This window comes from Cibotium barometz, chromosome 13 (genome assembly GCF_041138505.1).
Source record: "Cibotium barometz isolate CiBa-2024 chromosome 13, ASM4113850v1, whole genome shotgun sequence".
NCBI classification, from domain to species: domain Eukaryota; kingdom Viridiplantae; phylum Streptophyta; class Polypodiopsida; order Cyatheales; family Cibotiaceae; genus Cibotium; species Cibotium barometz.
Window position 1 is genome coordinate 49851031 of NC_141058.1, and position 14220 is coordinate 49865250.

The 14220-nt window shown below is 44.0% G+C and overlaps 1 protein-coding gene across 4 annotated transcripts in view; it reads left to right on the forward strand.

Annotated features, from left to right (window-relative positions):
* LOC147632781 (uncharacterized) overlaps positions 1-14220 on the forward strand; it is a 38108-nt gene that overhangs the window by 17910 nt on the left and 5978 nt on the right. For all 4 annotated transcript variants that reach the window (XR_015267235.1, XM_086807650.1, XM_086807649.1 and 1 more), the window contains 6 exons: positions 6580-6619; positions 6707-6818; positions 7011-7080; positions 7285-7323; positions 7421-7507; positions 7608-7668. Coding sequence is in view for 3 of the 4 variants with exons in the window: in XM_086807650.1 (XP_086663776.1) it covers positions 6580-6619; positions 6707-6818; positions 7011-7080; positions 7285-7323; positions 7421-7507; positions 7608-7668 (409 nt within the window). In the remaining variant the exon portion in view is untranslated. The remainder of the gene's footprint in view (positions 1-6579; positions 6620-6706; positions 6819-7010; positions 7081-7284; positions 7324-7420; positions 7508-7607; positions 7669-14220) is intronic.

Here is a 14220-nt window from a genome sequence, read left to right on the forward strand (position 1 = left end):
AGTTACCTGATAATCCCTCTGTGCTCATTATTGAGGCCCATCCCACTCTTCCTTGTGGTCATCCTATCACTTTGGTAGTTGACAGTGGCGCTACTCACCATATGGCATGTAATGCTGACATTTTCATTTCTCAGCGTCCCGTTAAGGGAGAAGTTCGATGTGGCAACAACACAATGATGCCCATAAAATCCATTGGCACTGTCTTATTTGACACTAACATTGGTTCCAACCAGGCTACCTTGGACAATGTCTATCTTGTCCCTAATTTAGGTCTCAATCTTCTTTCTGTCTCCCAGCTTACCCAACTCGATCGTGGTGTTTACTTCAACAAACGAGTTGTTGAGGTAATTGATGAAACTACTGGTCTTGTTGTTGCCAAAGGACAAGCTCAGAAGGATGGTTTGTACCGAATGTCCACTTTTCTAATTGAGCCATCTTCTGTTGACTCAGATTTTCATCGGGTTTGGGCCTATGTGACCCAAGCTCCCTCCGACATTGAACGATTGTGGCACTTTCGCTATGGTCATCTACCCTATTCCACTCTCTATGAGCTATCTGGAGACAAGTTAGTTGAAGGTATACCTAGCCTCAAACTGACAAAGGATGTCTGTCAGCCCTGTCAACTGGGTAAACAACATCGCTCCCCATTCCCACAACATGCTACTCATCGGGCTTCGGTAATCCTCCGGTTGATTCCTTTCAACTTGAGTGGCCAATCCCCAACCCCTTCCTTGAATGGATCTCTATACTACATGCTGATTGTTGATGATTATTCAAGATACATGTGGGTATATTTTCTAAAGCATAAATTTGACGCTTTCCAATATTTTTCCACATGGGTTCGTTTAGTCACAAATCAAATGGGCGTCTCAATTGGGACTGCTCGTAGTGACAATGGGGGTGAATTTATCTCCCATCAATTTTCTTAGTTCTTGTAAGATCATGGCATTCAACGCCAATTCACTTCCACCAACTCTCTCTCACGGAATGGAGTGGTCGAGCGCAAGAACCGAATAGTCATGGATATGGCACGCTCCATACTTTTTGCAGCTAAGCTGCCTGAACGCCTCTGGTCAGAATCGATCAACACTGCGGTGTATCTTTTGAACCGTTGCCCCACGGTTGCTGTTCCCCACAAGACCCCATTTGAAGCTTTCTTTGGCGAAAAGCCAATCGTTTCCCATTTCCGTGTCTTTGGATGTCGAGCATATACTCACACTAGGAATGATACAAGGGGCAAGCTTGAGCCAAGGAGTGAGTTGCTCATTTTTGTGGGTTACACTCTATTTATGGGCTTAAACAAGCACCTCGGGCGTGGTATCATCGCATCGACAAATTTTTTCACAGCCAAGGTTTTCACCCATCACACTGTGACCCCAATCTCTATATTCACATTGACCAGGTAATGGTTTGCTACCTTGTTCTGTATGTCGATGACCTCATTATTTCAGGCTCCCATCAAGCCAAAATGGTTGATATCATGGCACATCTCAGACAAACTTTTGAGATGACTGATCTCGGTCTTCTCTCATATTTCCTTGGCATGGAGGTGATCCAACATCTTGATGGTATTTTCGTGTCTCAACAGAAATACTGTCTCCAACTCATTACTTCCTATTTTCCTGATGGTGCTATCCCCGTGGCCACTCCATTGGATCCCACCGTTAAACTGTCAAAGGAAGTGGACTCACCTCCACATGAAGAGCGAGCCTATCGGCAGGTGGTTGGGAAACTTATTTGGCTTGGAAATTCTCGTCCTGATATATCCTATTGCACATCCATTTTAAGTCAGTATTTCAATGCTCCCAAGGAGCCACATTGGAGTTCAGCGATGAGGGTTGTTCGCTATCTAGGAGGTACCTATTTGTATGGCCTTCACTACAGTCGTGGGATCACCTTGCACGGTTACACGGACTCCGACTGGGCTGGTGATCTCGATTCCCGGCGTTCTCATGGTGATTATTTGTTCTCCCTCGGATCTGCCCCTTTCTCTTGGTCTAGCAAAAAGTAGGACACTGTTTGCAGGTTCTTCTGCAGAGGCCGAATACCGGGCCCTCTATGATGCCACCACTGAGGTTATGTATCTTCGTCAACTTCTTTCCGACATGCGCATCTCCATCGACACCGCCTCTACCATCTTCGTCGACAGTCAGAGTGCGATTGCCCTTGCTGGCAACCCTATTTTTTTAACCGTACCAAGCATGTGGGCGTCCATTTTCACTTTAACAGGGAACATGTTGAGCTTGGTACCATCCGACTTCAGTACATTTCCACGGCAAACAACCAAGCAGACATCCTTACGAAGTCCGTCAACCGCCCCATTCTCGAGCGTCTTTGCAATCGGATTGGCATCGGTCCACCACCATCACCCTCCGCTCATTGAGAGGGGGATCTGCCTCTCCCTTCATTTTTTACCATTTTTGTATCGGGCACACGAGTCAGTGAAAACCCCATGAGGGCATGACTCCTGTGAAAACCACTACATCGCATTTTTTTCCATCCTGCATTCCCTCTGCTCTGCATTCTGTTTTTTGTGTTTGGGGCGCATGTATGAATGAAAACCCAAAAATGGGCATTCATGCATGTGAAAACCTCTTGCATTGTGGCATTCTTCCAGTACTTCTCAATCCCAGATGCTTGGTCAAACACAGAAATCCTCATCTTCGACAACCAATTTTTTGTCCCCTCATCTTCTCTCATGATCCCTTTTTGGTTTGAGAGGGGGGGTGTGAAAATATTCCCAATATTTACCCAGCACAAAAAGGGCCGCTTCTTTACTGACTGACTTCCATGATTGGCCGACCAAATAAAAACACCTTATATAAATATAAGGGTCTCGACTTGCTTTCGCCATCCATCAACCCACGAGAAATCCTTGGCACCTTGCGATCTTCACGCACTGCCTTTCATTGCACAGTTTGCCTCGCCATCTCCTGTTGGTCAGCGTTAAACCACTGCTGGTTTTGGCAGCGCCTACAGCAGGTTTGCATGTCCTCTTGCAGCGTTAAACCACTGCTGGTATCGCCCGCCTACAGCAGGTTCGAAGGTTCTCTTGCAGCATTAAAACCACTGCTGGTATTGCCCTCCTACAGCAGGCAGCGTTAACTGCTGCAGGTTTTGGCCGCCTACATTAAACCTCACCACAGTCTTTTCGCTGCCTACATCAGCAGCCTTACTTCAGGCTCCCATTAGTCTTATATCAGGCTCTTTTTCAACGCTTTCATCAGGGTCACTCCAGCCCTGCTATCTGCGTTTTATGGGACAGTAGCTCTCTCTGCTTATTCGGAGTCTCACATAGAACTCCTTGTACCGGACTTCATCTTTTATATTCACATCACCATTGCATGCTGTGTGTTTTACTCTGATCTTTCATATATTTGGTCCTTTGGTTTCTTTTGTCCTCACAAACAGGTAGAGATCTCCAGAGTTCAAAGTTCAACTCACTAATAATAATTTATAAATGCATGTGCCATGACTACAGTCTAATAATTTATAAATGTTTGAACTTTGCTTTGAGGTGAATGTCGACGAGTTCAAGTTGACAGTGTCCACAAGGAGCGAGATCCAGATGAGGAGGCCATATATGCCGATCTCTATAGGAAGCTAGAGGAGATTGACCGTCGAGTTTCTCGTACTCGTAGAGGTCGCGTAGCTAGAGGTGGCACACAGGTAGGAGGTCGCGGATGCACTGTTCGGCGCCCTACTTCGACCCTGGTGGCTACATATGTGAGGCGTGGCTCCGGCTCGACTTCGAGGAGCACTTTAGCACCTGTTGCTGAAGAAGAGGATGCTCCTATTGCAGGCATCAGAGAGCCCGAGTACGATGACGAGGGCAATGTCCTTAGCGAGGGCAGTTTTGGGTTGGCCTCTGATGATGGAAGCCTCTCTAGCGAGGGCATTCCTTCCCCTAGTGATTTCTCTGAGGAGGAGGACTAGAGTCTAGACTTTAGACATTTTTGTACTTAGTGTTGTGACTAGTCAGTGGTCACAACACACTTTTTTGTATTTCCTATTGTAGGCCGTGGGCCAAAACCCTTATTTATGGCATGTTCAGTGTTCATTGTTCATGACTCTTGAGTTTATGTCATATGACAAATTACAACTTCTCTAGACTTTGCATCTCTAAAAGTGTACAAATATCTTTTTTTCAAGTGTTTTTTTAAAGTGGATAGTACCTCAATCGAACTTATTTTTCAAAATTTAAAAGTCCCATACCGGTACCGTTTTTCGTACCTTCGTTTCGTACCTTGATTGCATTAATGGTCAAGTGTTTTGCGAAACTCCCGGGTCCTCTAGGAAGTTACACCTCCTGAACTGAGATTGAGCTCCGCTCTAGAACGCTCTCGGTGAGGGACGAAGAGATCCTTATGTATCCCTTACCCATGAACTGAATATTGGTGATCCGGTCCTATTTGCCAACCAAGGTTGCCTCTAACAAGTTGCGGATCTACCGCCGCACGGATTGGTTGTCCTCAAGTTTGCTGATGAGCATGGTGGCCTCCGCAACAACAATGGAAGAGGGTCATTGGGAGCGGGGGTGTCTAGCTCTATGGAGGGGTTGTGCTCTCTCTTCGAGGACTCCCCATGTGCGTGATGCCATCTTGCCGTGGGTTTGGAGGGTGGTCACTCGATGGGGATGTCTAGCTCTGTTGTGGTAAATGTGTCATGGCAAGTCTTGTGTAGGTTGTGTGTTAGTTGGGGTTCTCTGCTAGGGCCAAAGAAGTCAATGATAGATGTTTGCGCGTGGTATCCCACATCTTGGGCTGCTCAATAGTTTGTCTCTGCAGTGCCTTAACTCCAATAGGTATAGTTCTAAGCATCTATGATCTCTGCAGTGCCTTAACTCCAATAGGTATAGTTCTAAGCATCTATGATCTCTGTAATGCATCACCCGTGACAAGAACCGAAACCCCTCCCTTAAGAGATAGTGGTAGCATTGTTGGGTATTTCGGAGTTAGTTTGGAGTTTGGTCAAGTGTCCTTAGTGGTGTGAACATACTAGGTGTGAATGCCCTCTTATTTAGGGTCAAAAGATAAGGCCTGGTTGCCTATACAAGCATTGTACATAGTGGAAGTCTTATGCTTATAATTCATTTATCATTATGTTGTGCAATCGTGCTCCCTTGTGTGTTGTCCCATCTCTCTCTCTCCCCCCCATCCATCCATGTCTATGCACCCACACACCGTGGCTTGATCTCTCCATCCTCTTCTTTCCACTGTCACTCCCTCCTAGAATTGACACCATGGTTTCTTACATGGTATCAGAGCAAGGCTGAACCACATCTGCGTTTTTTTAGGGTTTTTGGACCTTTAGGGTTTCTGCATTTTTAGGGTTTGTGTTTTTCGGTTGGACTGGAAGCAGCAACTCCTCTGATGCGTTTTCAACTCTGAAACCTGCCACATATGCTGCGTTTTTCAGCCTTATAAGCAGCACTTTCAGCTGCTTCTTGTGCTGCGTTTTCCTCCCATCTGATCTTTTGCTTCCTTCAAAGAGGAGGCACAAGCTGCACAAACAGGTGCTTCAACCAACGTCGCTCTGATAACCACAACGTATGTGTTCCACGGCACTATAGCACCCATTGTTACAACTTGGGTATTTTCTTCAGGATCATGGGCTTCGTCGATGGTATCTTCCTCAAAAACTATGCATGAGCCCCAAGTCACACTGGCTTGGAAACGACAACGCAAAAGGATCTTCATCGGCATTGAGGGGAACTCTTTGTCCTCAACTACTTGTCCTTTTTAATTTGGAGTTTGGGTAGTCCCCCAAAATCTGAGTTATATATATTTTTTGGATCCTTTTGCATTATGTAACTCCTTGTTCCTATAACAGGCTCCTCTCCATCATTCCTGTTTTGCCCCTGCTTTAGGGGAGAGGAAGGTATGCCGATGTCGGTTGTCTTTGTCCCCCGGGCAGGACTTGACCTCTGAGTCCTTGCATTGCACTGTGCTATATGAACCTCTGAGCCATGTTCATGAGCCACTGAGATACAATCCACAGGGGCAATAAATGTGTGGCAGGGTCAAGTGTTTGGGGTGGCCGTTGACGGGGCAATAGGCTCCGTATCTGTATCTGTGTACTGGTTGTCTATGTCCACAGTTTGGGGTGGTGCACTCGGGAAGGATCTCCCGAATCTGGACTTGGCAAGGGGATGGTGCTCTCGGACCTCGGTCCTCTCGATCGTGGCCATCTGGATCTCTTGATCTACGTCCACAGTTACCTAGATAAAAAGAAAAACAAACCAGCTACCCAGATAGAATCATCATACAAGAAACCATGTTACAAAGATCAAAGTAGCCCTGCAATGGTTGAGATATGTCCTGTTTGAAGAGGAGAGGGGTGGTCACTGTGTGGGGTCATCTGTTTGTGGCTGTGGAGCATCCCTTTGCCTCTAGAGTATCTCATGGATATGGAGCTGCATGCACGCGCGCGCACGCGCACACACACAAACTGTTTTTTAGCAGAGAGACTTTATAAAAGTGGCAGAACAATGCTTTAGTAGTTCACGACACTTCAAGTTTGCTCTTTCCTTAGAGTTTATGTTGATTGCATCTGGTTTCACTTTCTGTTGGCTTGCAGATTATGCTGAAGTCTCAAGAAAAAATCCTCGCCAAGCCAGGTACGCGTCATGCTGTCTAGTTGAGTTCTAACTACAAGCTGCTCTTATCTTATGTTGAAAGGATGACATCTTCAGGGCTTTTTGTAGGGTCGATGTGCTACATGTCAGGATTGATTCAGATGGAAAATATATTACCTCCCGAGAATGCGGGTGTAAGTCTTTGGCAGGTGATTTTTGGGAGGAGTCCCAGCAGCACAGTGTATGTACCATTACTGATTGGCTTCTTCATGATGTTATATTTGCAATTTATCACAATATCCTAGTGGTGGCAAACAATATTCAATCCAACGTGTATTTTGTATGTGTGTGTGTGTGTGTAGCTACTAGCATGAGTTTGGTCTGTATAAAGTTAAAATGGTAGCTCATTTGAAATAATAATTTAAACTGGCAGGTATACTAACTTGGGATCTCAAGATGGGTATATTGGCATAGCAGCACCATCTCTCTCGAGAATATTACCGGTTTGTTTCTTGACTTTCAAGTCTTCCAAATACTTAATCTGCATTCTACCTTATAACTGTTTTTATGTACTAATAAGTGTTGTTAAATATTAATAATCTGCTTCTTAAGTACATTGTCAACCTGCATGTTGATGTGCTAAGTACACTGTAGCCATGCTTTGTGGAAATTTAAAGCACTGATATGTTTTTAATTCTGTTGTACAGATGGATTTGGCTAGGTTCGGGGGAGAGATAATCTGCCAGGTCAATGTGCCATCAAGTCTCTTGAATTACTCTCTTTTTAGCATGAGGTTTGGCTAATGTCTAAAAACTGCGTACTGTCTTTTGCTTGGAGTCTCAGCCAGATGCATACTTGTGCTCTATCAATGATGTCACTGTGGTGCCTACAATCATGCGTCGTGTACGATCGGGGATCTTTAGTGGAGAAGTAAGATTGCTTTATGTGATTGACTCTTGTGGGTCTTTTGTTTTTTGTGGCCTTTCATAGGCATACTTATAGTTCCCTTGTTTGTTGAACCACATAACAGGGCTTCCTCATGCACAAGCTAACTGGACAAGGACTTGCATTCATAACTGTTGGCGGGTCCAGTAGGTTTTTGCCTTTCCTAATCCTGCTTTAGTCTTACATTAATCTAAACTGCCCTTGATTTGAGTGCCTTATGTGCCATTGTTGCATGTTTATTTTCCCCGTCCAAGAAAAGATCCATCTATTAGTAGAATTCAGAAGGTCCACCTGCAGATGCTGCCATTACCTTGGGCAAGGAAAGTCTGCCCGGTGCTGCTGCATGCTCTCCGAATCATCCGCCAGGTGCTCCAATCCACCAACTCCTCAATGGCCTCACTGCCCTTCGCTTGCCAGATGTGCCTGGCTGGAATGCTATTGATCAGCTCCCTCCGCTAGTTACTGTGGGCCTGGGTTTGTAAGGTGCTATTGGGGCCATGGGGCGGTGATAGCTGTGATCTGAAAGTGAGTGAGCTGAAGCATGAGACCCTTGCCATCCTCCTTGTGGAGGAGTGCCAGTCTTGCCGATGCAATGGTCCCTGGTCCAAAATGGATGTGCTTACCTGCCATAGTGCAGAAATTGCTAAAACATGATATATGGAATAGTAATTTATGTGTAATTGGCTAGGTTACTTGGAGGGTGTGTTGTGAGTGGGATAGATATATAGTGGAGATTGGTGTACCCTTAAAATTGTGCATCTATAGCTTTTTCTTTTGGAATGGGAAGGGGCAACCCCAGTTTTGAGCCCTTTTTTGTTGTTATTGCCTACACCCTGCTTATGGGCTGCCCCCAACCCCTTCTTATTCTTTCTCCCTACCTGTACAACACCCCCTGCCCCTTCCCCTCTGCTCTGGTGCTACTCCAATTGCTCGTCACTGCTGCCACAAACCTTGTGACACCGTTTCACACTGCGTGCCGCCCAATCGGATCACAACCTGTGGTGACCTGGACACGCCTCTCTGTGCAGCTGGCCCTAACTTCCAATGTTCCCTACTCCATTCTCTCCACCACCTGTGCAGTGCAGGCATTGACTGTGGCCCTTTTCCCCACTGTCGACCTCAGGCTAAAGGCTGGTTGGCCAGTTGGCTGCCCCTCAAAAAAGGTGTGTCAAGACTGTCCACACTTGTCCTGACCATGGGCGCCTGGCTGTCCGGTCTGGCTGCCCAAGATCCTTCCATGAGCTGAAACGTGGCCCCTAATTTTACCCAAAAGGCGGCTGATACTGAGATTACTGTCCATGTGACGTGATGAACATGACAAATCATTCGAAAGTTGACTAGTCCTTCCCATGTTTCATATATTGAATCTTGAAAGACCCCTTAGGATCATTTTTAGAGCGCCATTTCTTGCCCAACCATGTATCTATATGAAGGTCTATTCTCAACATCTTTCATGTCCATTTGCACTATGTTTCATTGTACACATTGCTGCTGGTTTGTGGATGTATAGTGATGGCTTACGATCGTCTCACAGACCCTTGTGCTCTTTTGTTAGATGTTGATCGCCTAGATGACACAATTTATGACTCAATGACACATTAATACAGTTATCTTACTTTTTTAGGTTTTTGGAGATGCCTTATGCATCTTTCTATGTACTCTCTCTCTCTCTCTCTCTCTCTCTCTCTCTCTATAGCCCGATCAATCAGAGTACAGCCGCACCAGAGGTACACTGATTGATCGGGCTATAGAGCTGGGGCGGTCCAGGCGCCCCAAGATGAGAGGTCCATCTTGACACCGGCGGAGACTACAACAGAGGATCAGGACCATACTAGCACGGCATGGGAGACGTCCAGTCAGAGTACTCACCATGGAGGACATTGAGGATATCCGCCATCGACCGATGAGAGACATCTTTGGATAGTGATGTGTATGATGCTTACCTTTGTTGCTGGAGTTTTCCTCCCACATGTTATCCATTAGGAGCTCCTGGTACCGTACTTTTCCTCATAGTTGTTTCAGTTTCAGTTAGTTGTTTAATTGTTTTTAGCTTTCCTTACACAGACATTGTATCAGATGCACCAATTGTTGTAACCTTTTTGGTCTCATAGGTCATTTTGGCCTTTTGAAGACGTTAATATATCATTTCATTTTCATTTCATTTCATTTCATTTCTCTCTCTCTTATCAAAGGGTATATTGCTATTTTGAGGACTTAAGAAGGCTTTTGATACAGTATTGTCCATGCAGAAAGCTCTTTGATAAGCTTCAAGCAATAGACTTCCCATCAGATCTTCTTTGGACAGTAGTGGCACTCCATGAGCATGTCACTGGACGGGTTATGTTAGGACCTTAAGACACTTGGAGAAGAAAACTTCAATTTCTCACACAAAAATTAGAGCATAACATATACTTGCACAAATTGAAACCATAAACCTTAACAAACCAAATAAAATGAATAAGAGAGAGAGTAGAGTAGAAGTCACCGTCTTGACACAAGAATGGGTTGAATCTCCCCTGGGTAGAGTGTGGCTTTAATACCACTCTCCCATATTTATATGTATTAGAAAAAGCACTTGCTTTCCAAAAAGATGATTCCAAAAAAAAAAGAAGCAAAAGTGCTTTTGATTTTATGAGCATACTTGCTACAAAAATATTGCAAGTATTAATAAAAAAACTTGGACCTGCCAAAAGTATAAAATATTATTTGATATGTACAAAGGTATGAGACCTTAGCCTTACAAAAATATAGATGTCTTAATATGACCGTGCGTTGGATCACTATGAGATATTTTGAAAGACATGTGAACACCTTTTATGGTTTCATATTAAGGCATCTATATTTTTATAAGGCTAAGGCATCATATCTTTGTACATTAAATAGTATTTAATACTTCTGGTAGGTCCAAGATTTTATATTAATACTTGCCATATTTTTGTAGAGCTTGCACGTTCATAAACTCAAAAGTACTTGTGCTTTGTTTTTGGAATTATCTTTTTGGAAAGTAAGTGCTTTTTCTAATAGGGAGAGTGGTACTAGAGCCACACTCTACCTAGGGAAGATTCATTCCACTCTTGTGTCGACGGTGACTTTTACTCTATCTCTCCCATATTTATATGTATTAGAAAAAGCACTTGCTTTCCAAAAAGATAATTTCAAAAACAAAGCCGAAGTGCTTTTGAGTTTATGAGCGTGCAAGCTCTACAAAAATATAGCAAGCATTAATGTAAAATCTTGGGTCTATCAAAAGTATAAAATAGTATTTGGTATGTACAAAGATATGAGGTCTTAGCCTTACAAAAATATAGATGCCTTAATATCAATTCATAAAAGATATTCACATGTCTTTCAAAACATCTCATAGTGGTTCAACATATCTTCCACCCGTTATTAACACATAATCCGCCATTCATTCTTCGCCTATATCCAAAATAATATTAGTGAGTGCACACAATTGATTAAACCCATTAATCCTAGCCATATCATACCAGCGCACTATAAAAAGGCGTATCCAAAAATAAAATATTCTGACTCGCGGCGCCCGGGGGACTAGGGCATTTGACACACTTGTTGATACCATCAATGCATATTAAAACACTTAAACATGGCCACAGCCTTAACACATATCCATCATCACTTTGCATAAAACATAAAAGCTGGACAAAACATCCACAAATGTTGAAAATGGAGCTTGCACGTGTGACACCGCATAGAGGCCGGAATGGGCCGACCCCCCCCCCCCCCTTGGAGTATTTTATTACCCAAGGAGAATAATATCATGTACAAGCTTTGAGGGCCTTACTCTCCCCACGGGAGATGCCGGATTATCCATATACAAATGCCATAACACAGCCCAACACGAGGCAACCAAGCCGGAACATAGGTTGTAGAAATGCCGAGCCAACAACGTAATCCATATACCTCCGTGTGGGTACTGATTCTTCTCCAAAAACCACGGGTCTTCATGCAATAGAGTTGGTACAGCAAGTACAACTCTCCATTCAGCCGGTACAACAGGTACAATAGCTGGTACAGTCGATACAATGGTTGGTATAACAGGTACAAAGGCTGGTACAGCCGGTACGATGGTTGGTACAGTAGGTACAGCAAGCACAAATGCTAGTATAGCATGTACAGTGACTAGTACAGCAGGTACAGTGGTTGGTACAGTAAGTACAGAAGCTGGTACAATCGGTACAATGGGTGGTACAGTAAGTACAACAAGTACAAGGATTGGTACAGCCAGTACAATGGTTGGTACAGCGGGTACAAAGGCTGGTACAACAAGTACAATGGCTAGAAATCATAATAAATGATTAAATACCCTTGTCTTCAGTATTTCTTCGCGATGGAAGTGTCCAAAACAGTCCCCAGCAGCCGGTATTCTTCATGGGCAGCCTTCAAGAGAGAGAGAAAGAGAGTAGCCATCATTAGGGCAAACTGTAACAGTGGTAGAGGCTAGTGTGCAGCAAGAGAGCCTCTATTAATGAAGAGAGAGGGCTCCAATTTATAGATTTGGGCCTTCCATGAGCTAAAAGGCAAGAGAAGGCTACAATGACAAGTGGAGAGCCACACAATAGCTGAAGTGACAAGTGTGAGGCCACTTGTCTCACTTTGATCCACTTTCTAACAAGTGTCAGGCCACTTGTCTCACTTTGGTCCACTTTCTTGCCATGTGTCCCAATCTAAGAGATGGGTCCTTCCATAAAACTTTATCTCTAAAAATATCCCAACTGGTAGACATTCTGTCATAGGCACTTTGCCAACTCTTGGTATCTGCTCAATTCCAGATGTAATGACGTGAACAGAATTTCCATCGGAGTCGGGCCAAAAATAGCAACTCTCCTAAATTTTAGGAGTGTGGTCCTTTGTATTCTAGGATAATCCCCCATTCCCAAAGCTTGTACTTTCCAAATATTTAGACATCTTGGAGTCCACCAGACTCCTTTCATATTGGGAAATGTCCAGGCTGGTGACAATGATCTTGTGTGAATAGTCTTTTTAGGCCCACGTTTCTCTTTATTAAAGCAGTGGAAGGTGCACCGCTTTAATAAGGGTTTTGGTTCCTTGGCATGTCTTGAGAGGCAATGTCTCCAAGTTTATTTCTAGGATCCTCAAAACTTTTTGACTCTATGGTCCACCTTGCAACCATGTATCGGGCATCCTTTTGGGATGATAAAAAAGAATGGGCCAATATTAAGAAATTGCAAATCATTATGCTTCGAGGCTTATTAGAAGCAAATCTTCAGTATCTCATCGGATTATGTTAGCTGAATTCGGGGTCTCACCAATCAAGGTGTTGCATACCCTCACGAGATTCGGTTTTTTGGCATGTGACGATCTCCCGAAGATTGCACTTCATCCATGCAACTAGTAAATCATGGAATGGGGTGTTACAGAACTACAACATGGCTTCTTTGTAGAGGCATTCTTATGGATAGACTACCATCCTTGAAATATAGTCTTCAGGCTCCCAACCTCAACCTTACCAACCATACAGGATCTCAACCGCATCATTCGGATGGACATCCTCCAGCTTGATACATGGCTCAAAGCTACATATTTTCTGAACATGGATTTAATTGCCAAATCTTCCCACAAAGATGGGTCTCTATGTGGATCGTTTTTTTAAGAAGTTGATTTATTATATATTATACAAACCCTTTATGCGGGAATTTTGTAGGGTTCGTTTTTAACATACTACTACAGATGGATTCATTGAGAGGTCACGTGTTATGTCACATGCTGTGATGATTGCAATTGGTCATATAACAGTCCAACCACGCCACTTGTGATGTGAGAAAAGGATTTATGGGGAGCAGCAGTCATAGTAGGCATGTAGCACTTGTCAGCCTTGTGGTGTTGAAGAGGCAGAGATGGAGGATCATTACCTTTTTGGGCCTGTGGCACCATTTGGTCCTGATCCCTTGACTTCTGAGTATGTATTTGCATCATTCATGTATGCTTGCATGTCTAGATGATTTGCTAGATGTATGCCTTGTTTTATTGTGCTGACAGGGATCAAAAATATGGCCAAAACATCTTTGGCACTTGGCCAAAATTTAGAAGTCATTCACATGCACATTTATTATGGTGTGTGAACACCTACATTGGGCACCGGTCATTTTCAACTATGGCCACCCTCTACGCTCTTTTGGTTAGGCGTCCTCTTTTGGGCTGCTATGGAGTGCCGAAGGCATTTTATTAGTAATTGTGGGCTGGCCAGCCACTTGGCTAGTTTCCTGCATGAACCACCTCATCATCCTCACCAATATCTCTCTCCAAGGAGCTAGCTAGGTACCTCATTCTAGCTATTTCCCAACCTCCCAGCATTGCTGTACGACCTAGACTTGCATTTGTACTTGCTATATGGAGTGTAGGGACGACGCCATACCATCATCTGTATGGACATGTACGGACATCTGTCAAACTATACGGGCAGCATGTACCACCTGTGCAAAAACTCTAATGCTGTTTTCACTAATTTGGTTGCCCGAAAATCAGTAAAACAGGTTGTTGAGCTGCCAATGTCATCATTCTACTATTTGGACTGTTGGAGAACAATCCTTATCCAAGTACAAAAGGATAAAGGTGTGTGAACAACCTCTAAAGGGGTACATGGTATCAGAGCTGTAGGTTGATTTTGCCTCAAGGGTTAGTGCGTGAATTTTTGTTCTTTTCCGTACACATGCGTTTCC